General features: G+C 43.7%; 1 protein-coding gene across 2 annotated transcripts in view; it reads left to right on the top strand.

Annotated features, from left to right (window-relative positions):
- SCAMP5 (secretory carrier membrane protein 5) overlaps positions 1–16299 on the top strand; it is a 41019-nt gene extending 24720 nt beyond the window's left edge. For both annotated transcript variants that reach the window (XM_040342891.1, XM_040342890.1), the window contains exons 4-7: positions 4080–4236; positions 8159–8260; positions 11340–11457; positions 15407–16299. In XM_040342891.1, coding sequence (XP_040198825.1) covers positions 4080–4236; positions 8159–8260; positions 11340–11457; positions 15407–15601 — 572 coding nt within the window. In that variant the 3' untranslated portion in view covers positions 15602–16299. The remainder of the gene's footprint in view (positions 1–4079; positions 4237–8158; positions 8261–11339; positions 11458–15406) is intronic.
- The last annotated feature ends 6797 nt before the right edge of the window (positions 16300–23096 follow it).

Genomic DNA, 23096 nt, shown 5'->3' with positions numbered 1-23096 from the left:
ACCAGGATTTGGTACTATCATCCTTCTCCGAAACCTACTTCCAGAAGGAAGGGTTGCTACATACCTTGGGTATGGTCTCGGCCATAAAGGCCTATTTTAGAGCTACAGAGAAGTTCCGGGAAACAGATGTGTTGTTCATTTTTGCCAGATGAGCCAAGAAGGGGCAGACAGCTGCAAAAGCCATCTTCTCGTGAGAGAGGAAGCTATTATTTACTCAGGCCTACAGCTTGAAAAGACTGCCTCTTCCACTGCCAGTAAGGGCTCTTTTTACCAGAGCCATGGGCGCCTCCTTGGACAGCACACCATCAGTTCCCTGTGGCTCAAGTATGCAAGGCGGCAACCTGGTTTTGAGTTCTAGTGTTCTAAAATCAGACCGGTTGGACGTAAGAAGGAATACTGATACAGCCTTTTTGGCAAGAACTGCTGCAGGCTGCATTTTTAAGACCCTCAGAATCGGGGGCACCCTTGAGTTAAAAAATTTAATTTTTATTTCTCGACTAAGTTGGATTTATTATTATTATTTGAGTTATCTCAGAAGTAAATCCTTGGGAAGATGTCTCCCTCCCCTCATTAAAGCATTGCTTTGGGACATCCCACATAGTAATGAATATGCCGCTCTGTGTCCCGTGATGTACGATAAAGAAAAAGGGATTTTTAAATACAGCTTACCTGTAAAATCCTTTTCTTGGAGTACATCACGGGACACAGAGCTCCCACCCCTCTTATGGGGACCATTTTGGGAGGCATACTGCTTGCTACAAAACTGAGGTACTCCTCCTATGGGAGGGGGTTATATAGGGAGGGGACTTCCTGTTTGAGATTGCCAGTGTCCATCACCTGAAGGTACTCCATATAACCCACATAGTAATGAATATGCCGCTCTGTGTCCCGTGATGTACTCCAAGAAAAGGATTTTACAGGTAAGCTGTATTTAAAAATCCCTTTTTTTATAAAAATGCCATAAAACTATCCCCTATTTTGTAGACGCTATAACTTTTGCGCAAACCAATCAATAAACGCTTATTGCGATTTTTTTTTTTTTTTTTATTTATAACGGAGAAACCGGTCCGGCCGGACCCTAACATTACAGTCAACGCATCAAAATTGACATGGAGAAAGAGACATATACGCTGCACACATGGTTTTATACATGGTGGATAGATTTTAATTTTCTTACCAAACATATGTAGAAGAATACGTGTCGGCCTAAACTAAGGAAAAACATTTTTTTTATATATTTTTGGGGGATATTTATTATAGCAAAAAGTAAAAAATATTGATTTATTTTCAAAATTTTCGCTCTATTTTTGTTTATAGCGCACAAAAAAAAAAAAACACGCAGAGGTGATCAAATACCACCAAAAGAAAGCTCTATTTGTGGGAAAAAAAGGACACCAATTTTGTTTGGGATCCGCTTCGAACGACCGCGCAATTGTCAGTTAAAGCGACGCAGTGCCGAATCACCAAAAGGGGCCAGGTCCTTTAGCTGCATAATGGTCCGGGGCTTAAGTGGTTACATGTAACCATATTGCTACACTTAGAGGTTCCTTTCTCTTCTTTTTTTTATACCCAGTTGTGACATGACGCTACTCTTATATCAAGACATCGCTTGTATATCAAGGCAAAATGTATTAAAACATTTTGCTTGTCTTGCAAAACGCTCTCAAACCAAGTTACTCTCAAACCAAGGTTTTACTGTATATGTATATACTGTATACATTGATGCAGTAAGAGTAAGCATAATGTCAGATGTCGACGTGTAAGAATTAGATGCCTGAAATGTCGCACTATAATCCTGAGTTCATTCTGCAGATTGCAGTCCTGCTGTGTTCCTCCTGAAACCCCTGCATGCAGATTGTGTACAAATGCTCTCATTGTGTGCTGACAGTATACATACAGCATAACGATCAATGAATACATTCCATGAATATTGTGTTTTATATATTATTATTTTTTTATTTCCTCCCAACTGTATACTTGTCCATTATCCTCATAGTTGTGCGACTGGACATATGAACAGTATGTGGAGCTTTTGATCTGACTGCGCTTTTTCGTCATTGATCACATGGTCATGTAAGAGATTGTTGCTTCCCCAATCCTGCAGCAATGAAAAGAATACCAGGCACAGAATGCTTGTCAAGGTGAATCTGCCTTTGTCTGCTCCAACTCTCCTATAAGGTTTCATTTTATACACAAGCTACCAATTAATTGCTGCACTGGTGTTCCAGATATGCTGTGTGTGTGTGTGCTTTTTATACATGCGTGTAATATTGCATGATCACCCTAATGCATACACTGGTAGGATGCACATCTTCTGTGTGGCGCACAGCTTGCCCATGTTTATTCTAGGAGTATATGAGTGATGCACAGCTTGCCCATGTTTATTCCAGGAGTATATGAGTGATGCACAGCTTGCCCATGTTTATTCTAGGAGTATATGAGTGATGTACAACTTGCCCATGTTTAGGGTTGTCCCGATACCACTTTTTTAGGACCGAGTACGAGTACCGATACTTTTTTTCATGTACTCTCCGATACCGAATACCGATACTTTTTTTTAAATGCAGCCTTGTGTCCCCCCCAAAAGCAGCCATGTCTCCCCCCCCCCCCCAAAAGCAGCCATGTCTCCCCCCCCCCAAAAGCAGCCATGTCCCCCCCCCCCAAAAGCAGCCATGTCCCCCCCCCCCCCCAAAAGCAGCCATGTCCCCCCCCCCAAAAGCAGCCATGTCTCCCCCCCCAAAAGCAGCCATGTCTCCCCCCCCAAAAGCAGCCATGTCTCCCCCCCCCCCCCATATGCAGCCATGTCCCCCCCCCATATGCAGCCATGTCTCCCCCCCCCCCATATGCAGCCATGTCTCTCCCCCCCCCCATATGCAGCCATGTCTCTCCCCCCCCCCCATATGCAGCCATGTCTCTCCCCCCATATGCAGCCATGTCTCTCCCCCCATATGCAGCCATGTCTCTCCCCCCATATGCAGCCATGTCCCCCCCCCCATATGCAGCCATGTCTCCCCCCCCATATGCAGCCATGTCTCCCCCCCCATATGCAGCCATGTCTCCCCCCCCCCCATATGCAGCCATGTCTCCCCCCCCCCCATATGCAGCCATGTCCCCCCACCCCCCCCCCATATGCAGCCATGTCTCCCCCCCCCATATGCAGCCATGTCTCCCCCCCCCCCATATGCAGCCATGTCTCCCCCCCCCCCATATGCAGCCATATCTCCCCCCCCCCCCTTATGCAGCCATGTCTCCCCCCCCCCATATGCAGCCACGTCTCCCCCCCATATGCAGCCATGTCTCCCCCGCCGTCTAGCTGATCGGCGCTCAGGCCAGGGAACATAACGGCTTTCATTTGAATAGCTGCTGTTCCCCGCTGCGCGTCGTCATGGCCCCTCCCCCTTGTCCGGGCACTTTGATAGACAGATCACCTGTCCAATCCTGGAAAAAGTGCCCGACAAGGGGGAGGGGCCATGACGACGCACGGTGGGGAACAGCAGCTATTCAAATGAAAGCTGTTATGTTCCCTGGCCTGAGCGCCGAACAGCTAGACGGCGGCAGCGGCAGCAGCTCTCCTCCAGTGTGATGTTATACATATTTGGGGACTGCTCTGCTCTCCACCCTCTCTCCGCCCTCTCTCCGACTTCTTCTCCGCCTCCACTCCGCCTTCCTCGCTGCCCCCTCAGTCTCCTCTCTGATCGGTTCCCGCCCGCTCTCTGCCCCCACCCTGAAAAAAAAAGTATCCGGATTAGGCATTGGGAGCATTTACGCGAGTACAAGTACTCGCGCAAATACTCGGTATCGGTACCGATACTAGTATCGTATCGGGACAACCCTACCCATGTTTTTTCTAGGAGTATATGAGTGATGCACAGCTTGCCCATGTTTATTCTAGGAGTATATGATCTGATCTGCTGCTCATGCACTGTGTGATATTCTCTGAGTGTAGTTTGGAGTTCCAGGGAGGGTTATAGATCCTGACTCCTATTTGCTCTGACTTTGCCCCAACCTCATTCTTATCTTTGGCTCTCTTCTTCTTGCTGCATGTGTGTGCCTCTGCGTGACCCGGTGTGTGCGTGCAGTGAACAGCATCACGCTGGCGGTGAATCTGATTGGCTGCCTGGCGTGGCTGATTGGAGGAGGCGGAGCCACTAATTTCGGCCTGGCATTTCTATGGCTCATCCTTTTCACTCCCTGCTCCTATGTGTGCTGGTTCAGACCTATTTACAAAGCGTTCAAGTAAGTATGCGACTGCCAATTTTACATTAAATTTTGTCCACAACACATGCTTGTTACCTTCATAGATCACCCAAAGTGTAATAACACCTCCTGCCTACCCCATTACTGGGAAAAAAATTGCAGAAGGGATTTCGGATATACAGTTCTGTGCAAAAGTTTTAGGCAGGTGTGGGGAAAATACTGTAAATTAAGAATGCTTTCAGAAATAGAAGTATTATTAGTTTTATTTTTTATCAATTAACAAAATGGAAAGTAAATAAATAGAGAAATTCAAATAGGTATTTGGTGTGACCAGCCATTGCCATTAAAACGGCATCAGTACTTCTAGGTACATCTGCACAGCTTTTTGTTGGAACTCGGCAGGTCGGTTGTTCCAAAACTAACCACAGATCTTCTTTGGATGCAGGCTGCCTCAAATCCTTTTGTCTCTTCATGTAATCGCAAACAAATCTGATGATGAGATCAGGGCTCTGTGGGAGCCAAACCATCAATTACAGGACTCCTTGTTCTTCTGCAGGCTGAAGGAAGTTCTTCAAGAGGTTGTAAACCTCCCTGTGACATTAGTACTTATTGGAAAGCCTAGAATAATGCCGCATACACACCATCACTTTATGTGATGAAAAAAAACGACATTTTCTGTGAAGTAAAAAACGACGTTTTTGAAACTTCAATTTTCAAAGACGAAGTTGCCTACACACCATCGTTTTTCTCACAATGTTCTAGCAAAGCGAGGTTACGTTCACCACGTTTTTCCATTGAAGCTCGCTTCATAACTAGAGCTTCTGGGCATGCGCGGGTGTAAAAACGTTGTTTTAAACAACGTTTTTTGCTACACACGGTCAATTTCTGTGAAGTAAAAAACAACGTTTTGAAAAACGACACATAAAATTGAAGCATGCTTCAATTTTTTTTTGTCGTTTTTCAGAAGACATAAAACAACGTTTTCCCCCCACACACGGTCATTTAAAGTGACGTTTTTAAAAACGTCGTTTCTTTTCATCACATAAAGTGATGGTGTGTACGCGGCATTATGCTGGCCATACACTATATGAAAAATTGTTCAAACCCATTTTCAAAAAACAAACATTTGGCGGTGAGAGTAAACAATGGTGCCATCATGTAATGACTGATAAATCATTCAGTGGACATAAATGAATACATTTTTTTGTTCGTTTTATTACATATGCCTAGTGCAGACAGTTCGGACAGGAAACACATTAACCTTTCAATTGTTCGTTCGGCAGAAAATTTCCAAACTTGACCTTCGTTTTTCAGCTTAAAAACGTCCCAACGATTATCGATTTTGTGCCCATTAAAAACAAACGGACAATTTTTCGTATAGTGTTTGGCCAGCATAAGGCTTACCTATAGGTGCCTGTAAATATCTCCTAAACGTGCGCATTTCGAGAGATATATTCACTGTTTACTGCGCTGATGATGTCATCGGCGCATGCGCTCTGAAGGAACGGCCAACTGCGCCGTTTCTTCAGGAGCGTGTACCGTGACCGGCGGCTCCTGCGCGCATGCATGTACTTCCATGCATGCGTTACTCCTCGTGGGGGAAGGTGGATATGGCCTGCAATGGAGGCGGCACGGGCTTCGTTTGCAGGTAAGTGTCATATTGTGCTAGTATGCGGTGCATACTGGCACAATATGCATTTACTTTTCCGAGAAGAAGAAAGAAATAAAATCCCATCATGGTTTACTTCCTCTTTAATGACATTGGCTGTATGTAAATTTGGGCCCAATCACAAGCCTGTGAAACAAATTAAACATAAAAGGACAGCGCTAATTCATCATATCATAAATCATATTATAATAACAAATTCATGGAAAAGGAAGAAGTCCATATATCCAAAGACGACTGTTCAATAATGTAAAATAGGTCGTCTTTATATATCCGTGCGCCACCAATACTCGTTTGGGAAGAAAAAAACTTGCTAGATATAAAATTGCATGGGATTACATTTTCATAGGATAGGCAACATCAGAGAGAGATAACTCCCTAATGGCATGATGGATAAGTATTTATGAGCACCAAGGATACCATTAATCCTGACCAAATCTTCAACTCCATTTGTAGAAAAGCAGCCCCAAACCTGCAAGGAACCTCCGCCATGCTTCACTGTTGTTGCTTGTAGACACTCATTGTACCTCTCTCCAGCCCTTTGGCAAACAAACTGCCTCCTGATATAGCCAATTACTGTATTTATTGGCGTATAACACTCACTTTGTTACCCTGAAAATAGAGGGTAAACTGTGCCTGCGTGTTATACGCAGGGGGCTGTGTAAAGTATTTTCCTGAAACGTCCCTCTTAAAGTTGGGGTGCGTGTTATACGCTGATAAATACAGTATTTCATATTTTGACTCATCAGTCCAGAGCATCTTATGGCTATTTTTCTGCATCCACTTCCTATGTTTTTGTGCAAAGGATGTGTAAACAAGGCTAAGACACTCAACAGTGCATGAAAGGCAAAGGGTTGTCACACCAAATATAGATTTGATTGTGATTTCTCTTCTGTTCATTTACTTTCTATTTATTATTTATTGTTATTTGATAAAAATAAATTGTTAAGAGCGTTTTTAATTTACCGATTTTTTTCACACCTGCCTAAGACTTTTGCACAGTAGTGTACTTGACAGTTTTTGTGGAAGCACGTGTCTAGGATCCTACAGTGGCTGGGTGTGGGAACTGATGGATCCGGTGACCAAATGCCAGTCCTTGTGGTTTACTTAAAGCGGAGGTTCACCCGTATATATGACTTTTTCCCCTTAGATTCCTGCTCGTTTTGTCTAGGGGAATCGGCTAGTTGTTTTAAAATATGAGCCGTACTTACCGTTTACGAGATGCATCTTCTCCGCCGCTTCCGGGTATGGTCTTCGGGACTGGGCGTTCCTATGTTGATTGACGGTCTTCCGAGAGGCTTCCGACGGTCGCATCCATCGCATCACGATTTTCCGAAAGAAGCCGAACGTCGGTGCGCAGGCGCAGTATAGAGCCGCACCGACGTTCGGCTTCTTTCGGCTAATAGTGACGCGATGGATGCGACCGTCGGAAGCCTCTCGGAAGACTGTCAATCAAGAAGGAACGCCCGCTCCCGAAGACCCATACCCGGAAGCGACGGAGAAGATGCATCTCGAAAACGGTAAGTACGGCTCATATTTTAAAACAACTAGCCGATTCCCCTAGACAAAACGAGCATCCATCTAAGGGGAAAAGATCAAAAAATAAATAAATGGGTGAACTCCCGCTTTAAAGAACGGGAAGCATTTTGTGTTTGTTTTTTGTTTTTTTACCTTTTTGACTTTAATGTAGTGCAGGGGGCAGGAGGGCGGAGGTTTTCTTACACTTTATCTACTTTTACCCATGAGTCTGTATACTTTCACTTTCACTTTCTCTTTTAGGCTAAGGCTACACTGCAGCAAATACTATAAGCTGATGACGTTGATAATCAATGACTCAACCTGAAAATAGCATATGTAACTAACTGGTCCTTTACCAATCGTACATTTGTAGCTCATTATGCATCGTCTATTAAAATATTTATGAAGACCGGAGAGACTAAAAATGTCAATGTAGCTCTAGCCTGTCAATCTTAATTTTCCTGTGTACTTGTCCTCTTGTTTTACTAAACACTGCAAGCCACACCAAGACATTTTATTTAATGTAATAACAACGTCAGTATGGCTGTGATTACTGAACATGTTAGATATGTGTGTATAATATATATAATATATAATATATACCTCTTGACTGCCTATGCTTTTGGTGCAGTAACTGGTACCCCCTATACATTGTGCTAACATGGATTGTTTGCATGATGGGAATGCTTCCATGTAGTCCACCTGTCTCTGTTTTCTACATTTGAATTGTTCTTTTACAGATTCTGTATTTGATTATATGATTTTCTCCTTTGACAGGACGGACAGCTCCTTTAACTTTATGGCTTTCTTCTTTACCTTCTTGGCCCAGTTGGTTATTAGCATAATACAAGCCGTTGGTATTCCTGGTTGGGGAGTCTGGTGAGAGTTTATGTACATTTCATGACAATGGTGACGTTGGGTCATTTGCTGGGTAACGACCATTGCCAGTTTTTGCATTTGGTCATTAGAGATGCTCTAGGTTAAAATACTTATACATGGGGCTTTTCCATTGACTGTGTTCTGATAATCTTACCATGTAAGCATGTACACATATGTACAAAAGGGTCATTCTACTGACCTTCATGATAGAGCTGCACAATTAATCGTTTAAAAATCGTGATCTCGATTCAACCCCCCTGACAATCTCCAATGCAGTTTGCAAATTATTTAATATAACAAGTGGAGAGACTTTATCTGCTCACTCAGCTGTCAAAAGAAAAAAATCTGGGCAGTCTGCCAAGTTCTTAAAGGGAAACATTGTAACTAATGCTTCCTTCTTAGATCAAAGGGATAAACTTTCATGTGTGTAAGGCCCCTTTCACACCTGCGGACCATATGTCCGCTTTTTCATCCATCTGTTTGCGAATGAAAAAGGGACATACATTGGTCCCTATGAGATCGCGGATGTCGGCGAATGAACATCCGCTGACACCCGATCTCGTCCGCCTCCGCAATGATCCGATTCTGCAGACAGAAGAAAACCCATTTTTTCCTTCCGTCATCGGATCGGATGAACACGGACATATGGTCCGTGTTCATCCGATCCCCCCCATAGGGGAGAGCAGAGAAAAGACAGGGCCGTCCCTGCACAGTGTGCGGGGACCGCCCTGTCATCCACCGGCTCAGCGGGGATCAACGGAGCGATCCCCGCTGAGCATACGGAGGTTTACGGGGCAAATAATTACTGATCCGCCCCGTGTGAAACGGGCCTAAAGAAAAAAATCCGAGCAGTCTGCCAAATTGGAACAACATGAAACATTGTAACCAACTTCCTTCTTAGAGCAAACTTTTGTGTGTAAATGCAGGAAGTTTAACCACTTAAAGTCCAAGGCCCGGATTCACAAAGCACTTACGCCGATGTATCCCGAGATACGCCACGTAAGTCTATCTATGCGCCGTGCCCACAATCTGAGATACGCCTGAAAATAGGCTGCATACGACCGATGTAACTTTCATACGCCAGCGTATCGTGGGCGCATATTTACGCTGGCCGCAAGGGGCGCTCCCATTGATTTTCTATGCACATATGCAAATGAGGGAGATACGCCGATTCACAAACTTACTTGCGCCCGGTGCATAATATACGTGGTTTGCGTAAGGCGTACGTCCGGCGTAAAGTTATTCCACATATAGGAGGCGCAACTCATGCAAAGGTATGGACCAGGGAACAGAGCCGTCGTAGTTTACGTAGTACGTGAATAGGGCTGGGCGTAGGTTACGTTCACATCGAATCTTAGGGAGTATTTCCAACGTGCTTCTGCTCATGCGCACTGGGTTGCGTCCACGGTACAGCGCATGCGCCGTACGTTATTCATACCTTTTATGACGCTCAGTCCATCATTTACATGGGGTCACGCCTCATTAGCATGGCTCACGCCCACTTCCACTTACGCAGAGGAAACCCAGCGTAGATTTGGGGGCGAGTGCTTTGTGAATCCAGTGCTTGCATCTGTTTGCTGCGTCGACGTAGCGTATATTAGATACGCTACGCTGGCATAAATATGCGCCAATGTATGTAAATCCGGGCCCAAATCTTTTTCCGACACTTGTTTCTTAAGTTAAAATCAATATTTTTTGCTGGAAAATTACTTGGAACCCCCAAACATTATATATATTTTAGCAGAGACTCTAGGGAATAAAATGGCAATTGCTGCAATATTTTGTCACACTGCATCTGCCCAACGGTCTTTCAAATGCATTTTTTGGGGAAAAAATACTCTTCAATGAATTAAAAAAAAAAACACGAAACGGTAAAGTTAGCCCAAATGTTTTTTGTTTTAATGTGAAAGATGACGTTGCGCCACGAGAATCGTGATCTATCTTCTAAGCAAAAAAATTGTGATTCTCATTTTAGTCAGAATCGTGCAGCTCTACTTCATGACACTCACTGACAATTCCCTAACATAACACCTGGTGCAGATAGGGCGTAATAAACTGAATCGATTTATACAGTAGTAACCGCTTCCTGCCCACATCTGTAGATTACCATTCCGCAGGAGGATGCCCCATGCCAATGGAATATTATGCTACCTTCCATTTTGGAACTAGGAGCTGGTTTCTAACTATTGACTATTGGTTCCTGGTCCTGTGTTCACTACAATAGTCAATAATAGTGATCACATTGATTTGTTTACAAATTAAACCCACACTCTGGGCTCCTACAGTGTAAGGCGCCATTGACAAGGCGTAAGGCGTGATTTTCAAGGCTGCTAAAGTAAAAGTTGGACAACAGAAAAAAAATTGATAAATTTCTTCTCTTCACTGCTCATAATTAATTTTTTTGCCAATTTTGTGGCTTACATTGGGAAATAAAAACAATGGATTATCATTGCATCAAATGCTCTTTTATATGTCCTTTAGAAAGCAATATAAGAAATCGTTTAGGTAGAGAAATTCGTCAAAGTATTATTATCATTAATAGTATTAACTAAACCAACATTTAGGCCTCTTTCACACTGGGCGGATCAGTAATGATCCGCCCCGTGCACCTCCGTATGCTCAGCGGGGATCGCTCCGTTGATCCCCGCTGAGCCGGCGGATGCCAGGGCGGTCCCCACACACTGTGCAGGGCCCGCCCTGTCTTTTCTCCACTCCCCCTATGTTGGGATCGGATGAACACGGACCGTATGTCTGTGTTCATCCGATCTGCCAGATGGAAGGAAAAGTAGGTTTTTCCTCCGTCACACTTTGGCGGATCGGAGCGGGTCGGATGTCAGCGGGCATGTCACCGCTGACATCCGCGGCTCCATAGAGGAGCATGGAGCGCCCGTACAGGTCCGCAAAAAAACCTGACAGACGGACCTGTACGGGCGCTCAGTGTGAAAGAGCCCTTACTGTTGCTGCTATATTTGATTTGGGCTTGTGGGTTTGAAGGACTTCAGGTCGGGAAAGGGTTAAATCAAATACTGTAGTAGATTTCATCCTCTCATGTGCCTTTGTCCTGTTTTCCTACTTTCAGCGGATGGATTGCAGCAATTTCCTTCTTTGGAACGAATGTGGGGTCTGCAGTGGTGATGCTGATTCCTACCATTATGTTCACAGCTATGGCCGTCTTGTCCTTTATAGCACTGACTAAGGTATAATGGGATGACAAATGTTGTGCTGAGCTTTTTTGCATGTATGGTGATTGTTGTTGTGGACAGTGTGAGTTCACCAGCTATAACCGGTTCCCTAAAGGTGATTGTACAGAGCTTGTCATGTGTAATGCCTATTGAATCTGAACTACTGGTAACAATACAAGACACAAATTAATTAGGCTCTGGGGTGTCAGCACAAGTCTGATCATTGGAGGTGAGCAGGGTAAGTTCCCAGCACAGCCAGAACACTGACCGTGCCTGTGCTCTGATGCCTAGTGTGGCCAGTTTTTAATAGGAAAATGGAGAGACCAGCAGAAACACCAGGGATTTCACACAAACAAAGCAATACAAATAGGATACCTTTTCATTAAAGTACATGTTAGAGCATCCACACATCAGGATTAAAAACAGTTGGGTTTACCACTTACCAACTGTGCTATAGCCAAATGACGACTACAGCGAGGTCGTCCAATTCTGGGAGGGTGTCTATTGACCTCCTCCCAGGACAGCACATCCGGTGTTCTCTGTGATTGCTGTATCCTTCAGGCACAGCTGACCACAGTTCGGGATAAAGAGCCAATCATAGCTGATCAGGATTTAAACACTCTTGCCAGTTATTGGCATTCCTTTTCTCTGGGTGTCACACGGTAACCGGCTAGTGTGAAAAGAGACATCTTCACTGATAATTGGAGCACTGATCATCAGTGCAGCTCCAACAGTGTAAATCAGTGCCCACCAGTGCTGCCTCATCAGTGTCCACCTGTGGAGCCTATAAGTGCCCCTCAGTGCAGCTTCATCAGCGCACATCAGTGAAGGAGAAAAATTAACATCTGCTTTTAAATATAAGCACTGTACTTGTACTTGCGTTGCTACAGTTCTCATGTACTAACAAACGTACTGATCGGGACAGCATGACAGATGAGCTCATACATCTGCTGTTTTTATTTCAATTACAGATTAAGGGAGGGACAAGACCTGTAAATATGGTACTGCCATCCAGGGTCACCAACTAAAATCCTTGCTTAACAACATATTTATAGAGGTGCTGGGAACTTTCATACTTGTAGTTGAAGTCAGATGAGGGAGAGCTTCAAACTGGCTAAATAGCTTTTCATGAGACGGCTCACCCACAGCAAGGCTTCTTTCAATGAGCACCCCGAAAGAAGTCCAAACCATTGAAATACAGAAAGGAGCTCCAAACAGTTTAATTTTTATTGTTGGGCAATAAGCCATATAAAAACATCCAGCATGTTTTGGGGGGAACCACATTGACCCTTAATCGGGGCTCAACACAGGATATAACTTTGATTATTATACAGGATTTATATAGCGGCAACATGTTACGCAGCAATTTACAATATAAAATGGAGCTAGTACAGTTACAGTACAATAAAATACAAGAGGGTTAAGAAGGCCCTGCTCATAAAAGCTTACAATCGATAGGGTGGTGCAAGTGGTACAGAAGTTTGTAACTGTGGAGAATGAGCTGATGAAAGTGATAAGTTAGTTTAGTTGGAAGCATCATAGGCTTTGCTGAAGAGATGAGTTTTCAGGGATCGCCTTAAGGCAGCCAGAGTAGGGGATAGCCAGACAGATTAAGGTAGAGAGTTCCAGAGCATGAGAGAGGCTCCGTAGAAGTCCTGGAGGTCCGCATGAGCGGAGGAGACAAGGGAGCTTTAGAGCAGGAGGTCTTGAGAGGAGCGAGAAGGACAGTTTGGGTGATATTTGGATGAGCTCTGAGATGAACAGTGACCTCACAGATCTATATTAGAAGAACCATTATTCAGCTTTCCACATGGAGTGACAATGTAACAGTTTCTGATCAACAAAAGAGTTTCTACTCCAATACCAATACTGGTGCCAAAATAGATCTGTGACATCACCGTTTTCTCTGAATATATCCACGTTACATACAATGTTGAGCCAAGGGGGCGAGCTGTTTCCCCCCCCCCAAGACGCGTTGGATGTTTTTATGACTCGTTTACCAACAATTACAATTTTCTTGGACTCTTGTTTGTTTTTGGTCTAGCACTCCTTTCTGTATTTGTAATGATTTTGTTTCAATCGGTTTTATTTTGTTCTAGTACAAAGAGTGCGAAACTATGATATGTATGTAAACAATTAATATAATGTTAATAAGGCACATAAAGAGAAAAAAAAACATCAAATTGCACTTCGATATGACTGATGATGTGGGATATCCTTACATGATGCAGCGAGGTTAGTAGTATCGAAAAGACCTATGTATACATGCAACTAATATAGAAAATTCATGAACAGGTCGGATATCTTGTCTGGGTGAAATTGTATAACCATCAGAGAACACAGGCACTGTGCAGTATATTTAGGCTTCAAGTGGTCAAGAACCATATAACTAGTTTCCTCCAAATCTGGTCAATACAGAAAGTGAACCAGAAAGAAAGAGGGGGGAGGGGGTTTGAGGTCATGGCCATGTATTGTATCCAGGGTTGCCATGTTTTTTTACCAAATGTACCTTAATTGTCATGGGGGGTGCAGGGTCATTCTATCTTGAATCATGATCCAGTTTCGTCTGGGTGACTATGCGGTTTTTCATTACCAATTTGTCAGGAAATGGCTGTTGGCACTTCAATCATCACAACACCATGGTTAATATGGTGTCAGGATCATTGAAGCGCATTATTTTTTTTTATTATATTGTAATATAAAATTAAATAGTTAAACTTCCCATAATGCAGAGTCTGCCACCAGTTGCAGCTTGCCACGGTGCCTGTCACCAGATGCAGATTGCCACAGCCACATGCCACCAGATGCAGATTGTCACATGCCACCAGATGCAGATTGTCACATGCCACCAGATGCAGATTGCCACATGCCACCAGATGCAGATTGCCACATGCCACCAGATGCAGATTGCCACATGCCACCAGATGCAGATTGCCACATGCCACCAGATGCAGATTGTCACATGCCACCAGATGCAGATTGCCACATGCCACCAGATGCAGATTGCCACATGCCACCAGATGCAGATTGCCACATGCCACCAGATGCAGATTGCCACATGCCACCAGATGCAGATTGTCACATGCCACCAGATGCAGATTGCCACATGCCACCAGATGCAGATTGCCACATGCCACCAGATGCAGATTGCCACATGCCACCAGATGCAGATTGCCACATGCCACCAGATGCAGATTGCCACATGCCACCAGATGCAGATTGCCACATGCCACCAGATGCAGATTGTCACATGCCACCAGATGCAGATTGCCACATGCCATGTAAACAGGCTGCGGCCAGGTAGTGGGCCACGAGCCGGGGGTTGGAGACCCGGGAATTAAATGACTTGATGTGTCTGATTACAGTATGTATACACCGAGGTCCTAGAGAAGTGTTTCTCAACCTTTTTTGAGTCAAAGCATCCTTTAAATTATTGACAATCTCAAGTCATCCCATTCTAAATTGGGGAAAAAAAACTATTCTAGTAGTTTTACATAATGTGTCGACATCAACACACTTGGCGCACCCAACATTAGAGGTGATTTATTCTTCCAAAGCAGATACACTTTTTCACATTGGTACTGATTAGTATTCCAGTGTTTCTTCTCTCCCTCAGTTTCTCTCCATCACTGAGATAATGTGACCCATTTGTGTAACTAAAAGCCAGGCTTGATCCACCTGCTGGCTTGTATACAATTTTTGGGCAGTTTCTAGGCATTTTGCCAAGGCACCCCTGAAGAAACCTCGGGGCTCCCTGGTTGAAAAAGGCTGTCCTAGAGCAAGCATGCTGTAAATTAGAGCTCTGTCTGTCCTGGGTCGGTGTCCTTTCTATTGGAGGAAAAATAAAATCGGGCAGGACTGTTCGGTGTAAATCTCAGAATTTAGAATGGACAGAATTTTTCAAATGGCAGAAGATTTCTGAAAAAGATTTGTAAAATCTAACTATCTTCTTTCTCCCCTATAGGTACATAAATTTTACCGTGGTGCAGGAGGAAGCATGAGTAAGGCACAGGAGGAATGGACCTCAGGTGCTTGGAAAAACCCCCATGTCCAGCAGGCAGCTCAGAATGCAGCTCTTGGGGCAGCACAAGGTGCCGTGACACAGCAAGAACCTCAGTACTCGGCCACACCAAACTATGGCTACTCCAATCAAATGTAAGAGTTTCTCGGGACTTCAAGAATTACATTCCCTGGGGTTGGAAAACTCCTCATTTCCGCTGTTCTCTAGTAGTTAAATTGTCTCTTCAACTCTCTTCCCATTCCCTTTGATATGGTGCATAATTGATAGTGGTGTGTGTATATGGTATCCCAGAGAGTATCCATCCCTGGTTAACGGGGGACAAATGTTTGTGAGTCCAATTTATATACATACAACTCTACAGCCTGGTGCTTGAACCGGTTGCTGGATATTGTTACAGTAAGTAAAAAGCATTCAAGGGGAAAACCAGATTGTATAGTTAGTATAAATAGTTACATATATATATGGTTAAAGAAAATGAATGGATTTGCCATTTAGGTGATGGTTTCTGAATCGGCCCAGCTGGCCTTGAACGGATCATGTGACTCTAAAGCCTGCGAGGCAAGAAAAGGGAGACACAGTAAGCAATACATGGATGACGTACTTACCTCCTATGTTTGCTACCTGTTATCTTGCATCCATCTTCCAAAGGCTTGGCTTTGTAACAAAATACCACCCCATTGAAAGGCCAAAGCCTTTATTTTATCGTATTGATACCTCGTTCACTCCAGGTCTGCAACCATTATTGTTCGTATTTTGGACAGACTAGGTCTGCACAGTTTTATTCACTAATGTATGTTCAGGAACGCCAGAATTTCTTGAAACCTGTTTTTTTTTTTGGACATTGCTGTTTAAATAATGTGAAAGTACAGATTCTGCACTATATAATTATGCATAATATCCCTATGGAACTAATGTACGATACGTTTATCCATTGAACACTAAATATATCCTTTTATGTATTGTACACTCCAGTAGGACACAGATGGGTTGGTTGATTTACTAAAACCTGGAGAGTGCAAAACCTAGTGCAGCTCTGCATAGAAACCAATCGGTTTCCAGGTTTTTTTTTGTCCAAGCTAGAAGCGGATTGGCTACAATGCACAGCTGCCCCAGATTTTGAACTCGCCAGTTTTACTAAATCAACCCAAGTGTTGAGGCCACAAGACATCCTTATGCCACATGTGTTCTTTTTGTATTGTTAGTTTACATGAATTTGTATACATGAACAAGTGATGCAGATTATAAATAATGAACAATGTATAGAGATTGGTGGATTGACATGGCAAATGGCTGGGTTTGCCATGTCTCCAGGCTAATCTGACCAAATGACTTCTCATATTCCTCATAATATCTGGCTTTAGAACCTTGGATCAAAAAAATGTTTTCTTCCATATCTTATGTGGTACACTAAGGCCTTGTACACACGGGCAAACATGTCCGATGAAAACGGTCCACCGGCCCGTTTTCAGCGGACATGCCCGCCCGGAGATTTCTGTATGATGGCTGTACACACCATCATACAGAAATCCGCGCGTACACGATACGCGGTGACGAGGCCGCGGCGACGTGCGCGGCCCTGGAAGTTCAATGCTTCCATGCATGCGTCAAAGTCATTCAACGCATGCGAGGGATGGCGGCCGCTCGGACATGTACGGTAAGTCTGTACAGACGACCGAACATGTCCGACGGACAGGATTCTAGCGGGCATGTTTCTAAACATGTTTAGAAACATTTGTCCGCTCGAAAACGGTATGGCAGACAAATGTACGCTGGAAACCTGTCTGCTCGGCCGTACACACGACCGAATATGTCTGCTGAAACTGGTCCGCGGACCAGTTTCAGCAGACATGTTCGGTCGTGTGTACGGGGCCTTACAGTTGTGTGAACACACGACCTACGCAATGTATAATTATAAGTGTGTTAATTATAAGCAATGATACTTATAATATTCAGGCATCTTTAAATGTTCTGTAATAGGCTTAATGCACAAATATTGAACACAAGGCTAAGTATCTTATTTTTGGCAATATCACTGTAATTTTCAAACTCATTGGCTGAAAATAACGGTCCTATAAAAAATTAGGATCCTTATCTTGGTGCGTTTGTGATCTGAACCTTGTGTATCGACAATGTAAAAGTTTCCAGATATTGACCTGTCTCCCCATAACGTATGGTGCTACCAGCTGCACATGTTTACATTAAGGAATAGCATGGGGAAATACAATGTGTTCTTTGTAAATGATCCAAGGAGATACGGTAACAATGTTTTTTCTTTAATATTATTGCTCTAAATAAAGGAAGAACAAAATCGCTTTTGCTGCTAATTCCTTGATATTAGAAGAACATCCTCGTACTCTCTTCTAAGCAAAATTTGGACCCTTGTGCTCCTGGCATTGGGGTTCTTTTAACAATGTGGACCCAAAGCCTAAATTGAATCCCTGCTGACCCTAATGCTAATCTGTTTAACAAGCTGTAAACTTCATATTATCCTTATTGCCTAACCCTTGGCAAACTGTTGTGGCCTGATTCCAATACAAACCTAAAGCCTAGTGCACACGGGCCAAATGTTGGGTGATGACGTCCAGTTCAATAATGACTGGCCAGCATTCAGCCCGTGTGTATGGCAGCTGGTCTGACAGAAGCTGGGAAGCTGGGCCAGCTTTTGTCAGATGAGCATGCTGAAAAACCAGCAGTTTACCGGGCCGCCCCCTGTCTGAACACAATGTAACAGCAGGTAAGACCGAAGCTATCAGTTTTTTGTTTGACCCGATGGGTTGAACCAAAAAAAAAGAACTAGTGGTGTGTATTAGGCTTAACTCTGTAGAATAGATACTGGTTGAAGAGAGAGGTGTGTTTAGGCAGATGTCCATGCAAGGGTAGGGCAAGGTGGAAATGTCTATCAAGGAGAAAGGGCAGGGAAGTCACCCGACATCATGGTTTGCTCTGGGGACTGAGACCAATTTATTTGAATGTGAAAGAACCATTATATTTGAATTCTCAGGCTTCCATACTAGGTGTCGGCTCCAGTCGATCAGATTACAGTTCCTGGTATAGCTGGAGGTTTGTTTGCTGGGGACCTAAGAACATTTTCTTAAAGTATGTAGGCAGCTATGTTTTTATTTTTATTTTTTAAACCCCAGTTGTGATGCTTATGTTGGACACTAAATAATAAATGAATCTGTATTCAAAGTCATGTTTGTTATCTTTATGTTTTCAAATTGTGTTCGTAAGACATGCAGCAATCTTTTATGTTGTGTGTAAACTGTGAAAGGTCATCTCAACTTAAATCTTAATTTTGCTTAGGCCCCTTTCACACTTGTGCGACTTGGGACTGCAAAGTCACATGACCAGTCATACTCCATGATTTCCAATGAGTACCATTCATATCTGTGCAACTTCAAAGTAGTCCCTGCACTACTTTTGGTCCGATTTTGAGGCAATTTGTGGTCCATAGACCTCAAGATTACACAGGCATTGCTTCGAGTCGCATCAGAACCGCACGACTTTAAGGTCACAAAAGTGTGAAAGGGGCCTTAGTTATCCCTAACTGCTTACCCAGTAGCTTGGTTTCTGGATATAAAAAGTCCTACAAAGCTCAAATAAAGTGGTTGTAAACCCTTACATATACCCACTGAAAGTACTGGCCTCAAGTTGATATACAGGAATGAAAGAAATCTCGTACATAACTTTTACCTGTTTATCTGCAGTCTTTTCTTCTGTAAAGCCACTCAAAATGCTGAATAATTTTTGCCACTTGTCTGAGCTTTCAGAGTACGGGGCAGGGAACTGAAGTTACTGATTTCAGGGAAGAAACACACACCATTTACACGGCACAGAGCTGAGGCTGTCGCTGTGCTAAGGCTCCCTCCCCAGTCACCTTTTTGGCTCTTGGTGTCAGAAAAACCTTCCAGAAGTGACCGTGCAGATACCAGAGGAACAAGGCAGCAGAGAGAAATTACACTTCAGTGCTCTGGATTGAGACAAGTGCACACTATAGAGGGATATCCTTTATTCCTACATTATGTCAGATGTTTACAACCACTTTAAAGGGATAGTTCACCTTCACCACAAAACTGCCAATGCAGATAAGGAGAGTCTGTAGATAAAAACAAAGGGCCAGATCCACGAAGAAGTTACGTCGGCGTATCTATTGATACGCCGCGTAAATTTCAGGATGCTCCGGCATATCTTTTGTTTTGTATCCACAAAACAAGATACGCCTGAAGCTGGGCTAGATCCGACTGACGTACGTCTTAGTACGCCGTCGGATCTAAGGTGCATATTTACGCTGGCCGCTAGGTGGCGCTTCCGTTGATTTCTGCGTTGAGTATGCAAATTAGCTAGATACGCCAATCCACAAAACGTACGTCCGGCGCATTTTTTTACGTCGTTTACGTAAGGCTTTTTTCGGCGTAACGTTACCCCTGCTCTATGAGGCGTATGCAATGTTAAGTATGGACGTCGGGCCAGCGTCAAAGTTTACGTCGTTTGCGTAAAACGTTCACGAATAGGGCTTTGCGTAGAATTACGTTCACGTCGAAAGCATTGGCTTATTGCGGGTTAATTTGGAGCATGTGCACTGGGATACCCCCACGGAACGGCGCATGTGCCGTTCAGAAAAACCATCATTTACGTGGGGTCAAGATGTATTAACATAAAACACGCCCACAACTTAGTCTTTTGAATTGCGCGCCCTTACGCCGACACATTTACACTACGCCGCCGCAACTTACGGCGCAAATTCTTTGTGCATACGGAAAATACGCTGTAAGTTACGGCGGCGTAGTGTATCTGAGATGCGCTACGCCGGACTTAAAAATGCGCCGAGGTACGTGGATCTGGCCCAAACTGTGCAGCTCTAACTAAAGATGAATAATACCCTTGCTATAGCTGTAGGCCGTAGCACACCCTATGAAGCCTGACTGGAATACTCCCAGGATGTTGCCAAGTACTCCTTGGACATTGCTAAGTGAGGCCTAGTCGTCACTGCACACCTCCATCATCCCAGGTGTGAGCTCTCAAATGCTGAGCTCAGAGCTACTGTATCAGGGGAGAGAGAGAACATATGGGGGGGTATGAAAAAGAGAAAGAGCTCACTCCTGTAATGGTGGAGGTGAGCAGTGATGACTAGGCCTCACTTAGCAACATCCTGGGAGTATTCCAGTCAGGCTTTATAAGGTATGGAAATGGCCTACACCTATAGCAAGGATATCATTCATCTTTAGTCATAGCTACACGGTTTGTTTTTATCTACAGACACCTTTTACATGCATAGGCAGGTTTTTTGCCAAGGTGAACCATCCTTTTAAGCTTTGTGCCTGTGTGAGGCAGTCAGAATAGTTTCATGATTTCAATCTAACTACCTACCTAGGCAAATAGATAGGCACCAGGAATTGCCCTTTGCAGTACCTTGGCTTTGTGCAGAGTTGACGGTCTGTTGCAACCTGAATAAAATCTAAAAAAAAAAAAAAATGCTGATTTTTTTTTTTTTTTTTTATTTGAAATTAAGACATCACATACAATCATGGTCATATGTCGATGTGTCTGCTGCGCTTGGAATATCAGTATTAGACGTATGTGGCAGCTATTTTCTGAACGTTTGTTTTCCTGGTAGAAGGGTTGATGCACAATTCAAATGCTGTTTATATCTTTTCTTTCGTTGGGGAAACTATGTATATTCTTTATTAACTTGCACCACTAAGTAGCTATTAATGTAATTATGGCCAATCATGTTATATTGTATTATAATCAACATTCCCTTAGTAATGTTTACATTTTTAACACCTTGTTAATAACAAATGGGAAAGTGCACAGTAATACATGTGGTGATCTTTTCCTTAGAAACTCGCAGTCGACAAGTTACTCCATGTATATTGCTATTCATGGGATCCTTGGGACGTTCTGTCCAGTTCAAAAAATGAGTTCTGCTATTTTGTCATTTTATGTGTTGTTTATCTTAACTTATTGCCGTTCAGTGAGAAGAATCGTGGAAAATGATGTGTGTGATCAAATACAAAAATAAAGAAAGCTTTCAAACTAGGCTGGGTGTCCTTTTTTAAAATCAAATCTATTTTCATCAGGACGAGAAAAGAAAATGGAGTTCCCATTCAAATTTTACTGTGTCATGCCAACAAAATGGGTCCTAAGAGTCACAGAGAGGATCTGGCATTACCCCCGCTGAATGGGTATTCAACTTTTTGCTTATACTTTGAGCGGTACTCCTACAAGAACTTTCAACCATGGCAGGACCCCTTCACGATAATATACGTCGGCAGAATGGCACATCCACGTACATGGCTCTTTAAGCCCTGCCGCCGGGACGCGCAGACCCGATCGCCGATGGAGTCCTGCGATTGGTCCCCGGAGCTGAAGAACGGGGAGAGCTGTGTGTAAACACAGCTTCCCCGTTCTTCACTGTGGCGCCGTCATCGATCGTGTGATCCCTTATATAGGGGGACACAATCGATGACGTTGCACCTACAGCCACACCCCCCTATAGTTAGAAACACAGATGAGGTCATACATAACCCCTTCAGCGCCCCCTTGTGGTTAACTCCCAAACTGCAATTGTCATTTTCACAGTAAACAATGCATTTTAAATGCATTTTTTGCTTTGAAAATGACAATGGTCCCAAAAATGTGTCAAAATTGACCGAAGTATGTGTATGTAGATATCGCTATCGTACCTCCTCTCAAGCATCTCTTCTCCAGGGAGAATGAGTTTAGTGCTTGTAGTGGGAGGGAGGGGGACAAACATCCACCCACCCGTGGCAGGCAGCGTGGTGATGCAGAGCCATGTCCTCTCCTCAATGGCAGCTTCCAGCTCCTTCCCTCCTCCTCCTAGGCATCCAATAGGATCGCCTGTCCTTTTAGCCAATCGGGTGACCTGTGTCAAAACCTGCTACATGATTGACTGTTGTAAAACACGGGTGGGATCGGAGAGCACTCTCTGTGACCCGAGCCCACCCTATTTTGAAGCCTATTAGAGCCTCTGGCATTGGAATCCACTCATAATGGACGGGCCGCCCCTGCCAGGACCCCTAGGTCTTTCTCCATCCTGGATTCCCCCAGAGGTTCTCTACCTAGTGAGTAATTTGCATTGATATTTTTAGCTCCCAAGTGCATTACTTTACAGTTTTCAACATTAAACCTAATTTAGCAAATGACAATAAACAAAAATTGGTGACTAAAAAGTCAAACAGTTCAGTGTGTACTGTAGCAGCGCTTAGTAATCAAAACGTGAGTTCTGAATAAAGTTCTATGTTTAAATAGGTATCAAATAATGGTGCAGATGAACATCAGCTGTAAACAGTGTTTTCCTTAATATGTGCTCCTCATCACCAGGGGGGCTGTTTTTCACCAGGTGGGGGGGATACTCTCCCCTTTTGGGGATGCACTCACCAAACCGAGAATATAAAACAGCATGGGATACACAACAGCCTCTGTCATCAATCTTGCACTTTCCACCACTCTGCTTGTTTGTGTCTTGCTCGTGCACATATAAAGGAATAAACTTACATAGTGTAATAACGTTTAAAAAGTTTATTTTTCCAAAAACCCACAGGTCCCCTTTAAAATGTGCATACCACAATGCTCCTGATCCTGGGGATACACAGTCTTTTGGTCGTCCGAT

This window comes from Rana temporaria, chromosome 3 (genome assembly GCF_905171775.1).
Source record: "Rana temporaria chromosome 3, aRanTem1.1, whole genome shotgun sequence".
Classification (NCBI taxonomy): domain Eukaryota; kingdom Metazoa; phylum Chordata; class Amphibia; order Anura; family Ranidae; genus Rana; species Rana temporaria.
Note: the sequence above shows the minus strand (reverse complement) of the source record. Positions and strands in the feature narration are given on the sequence as shown.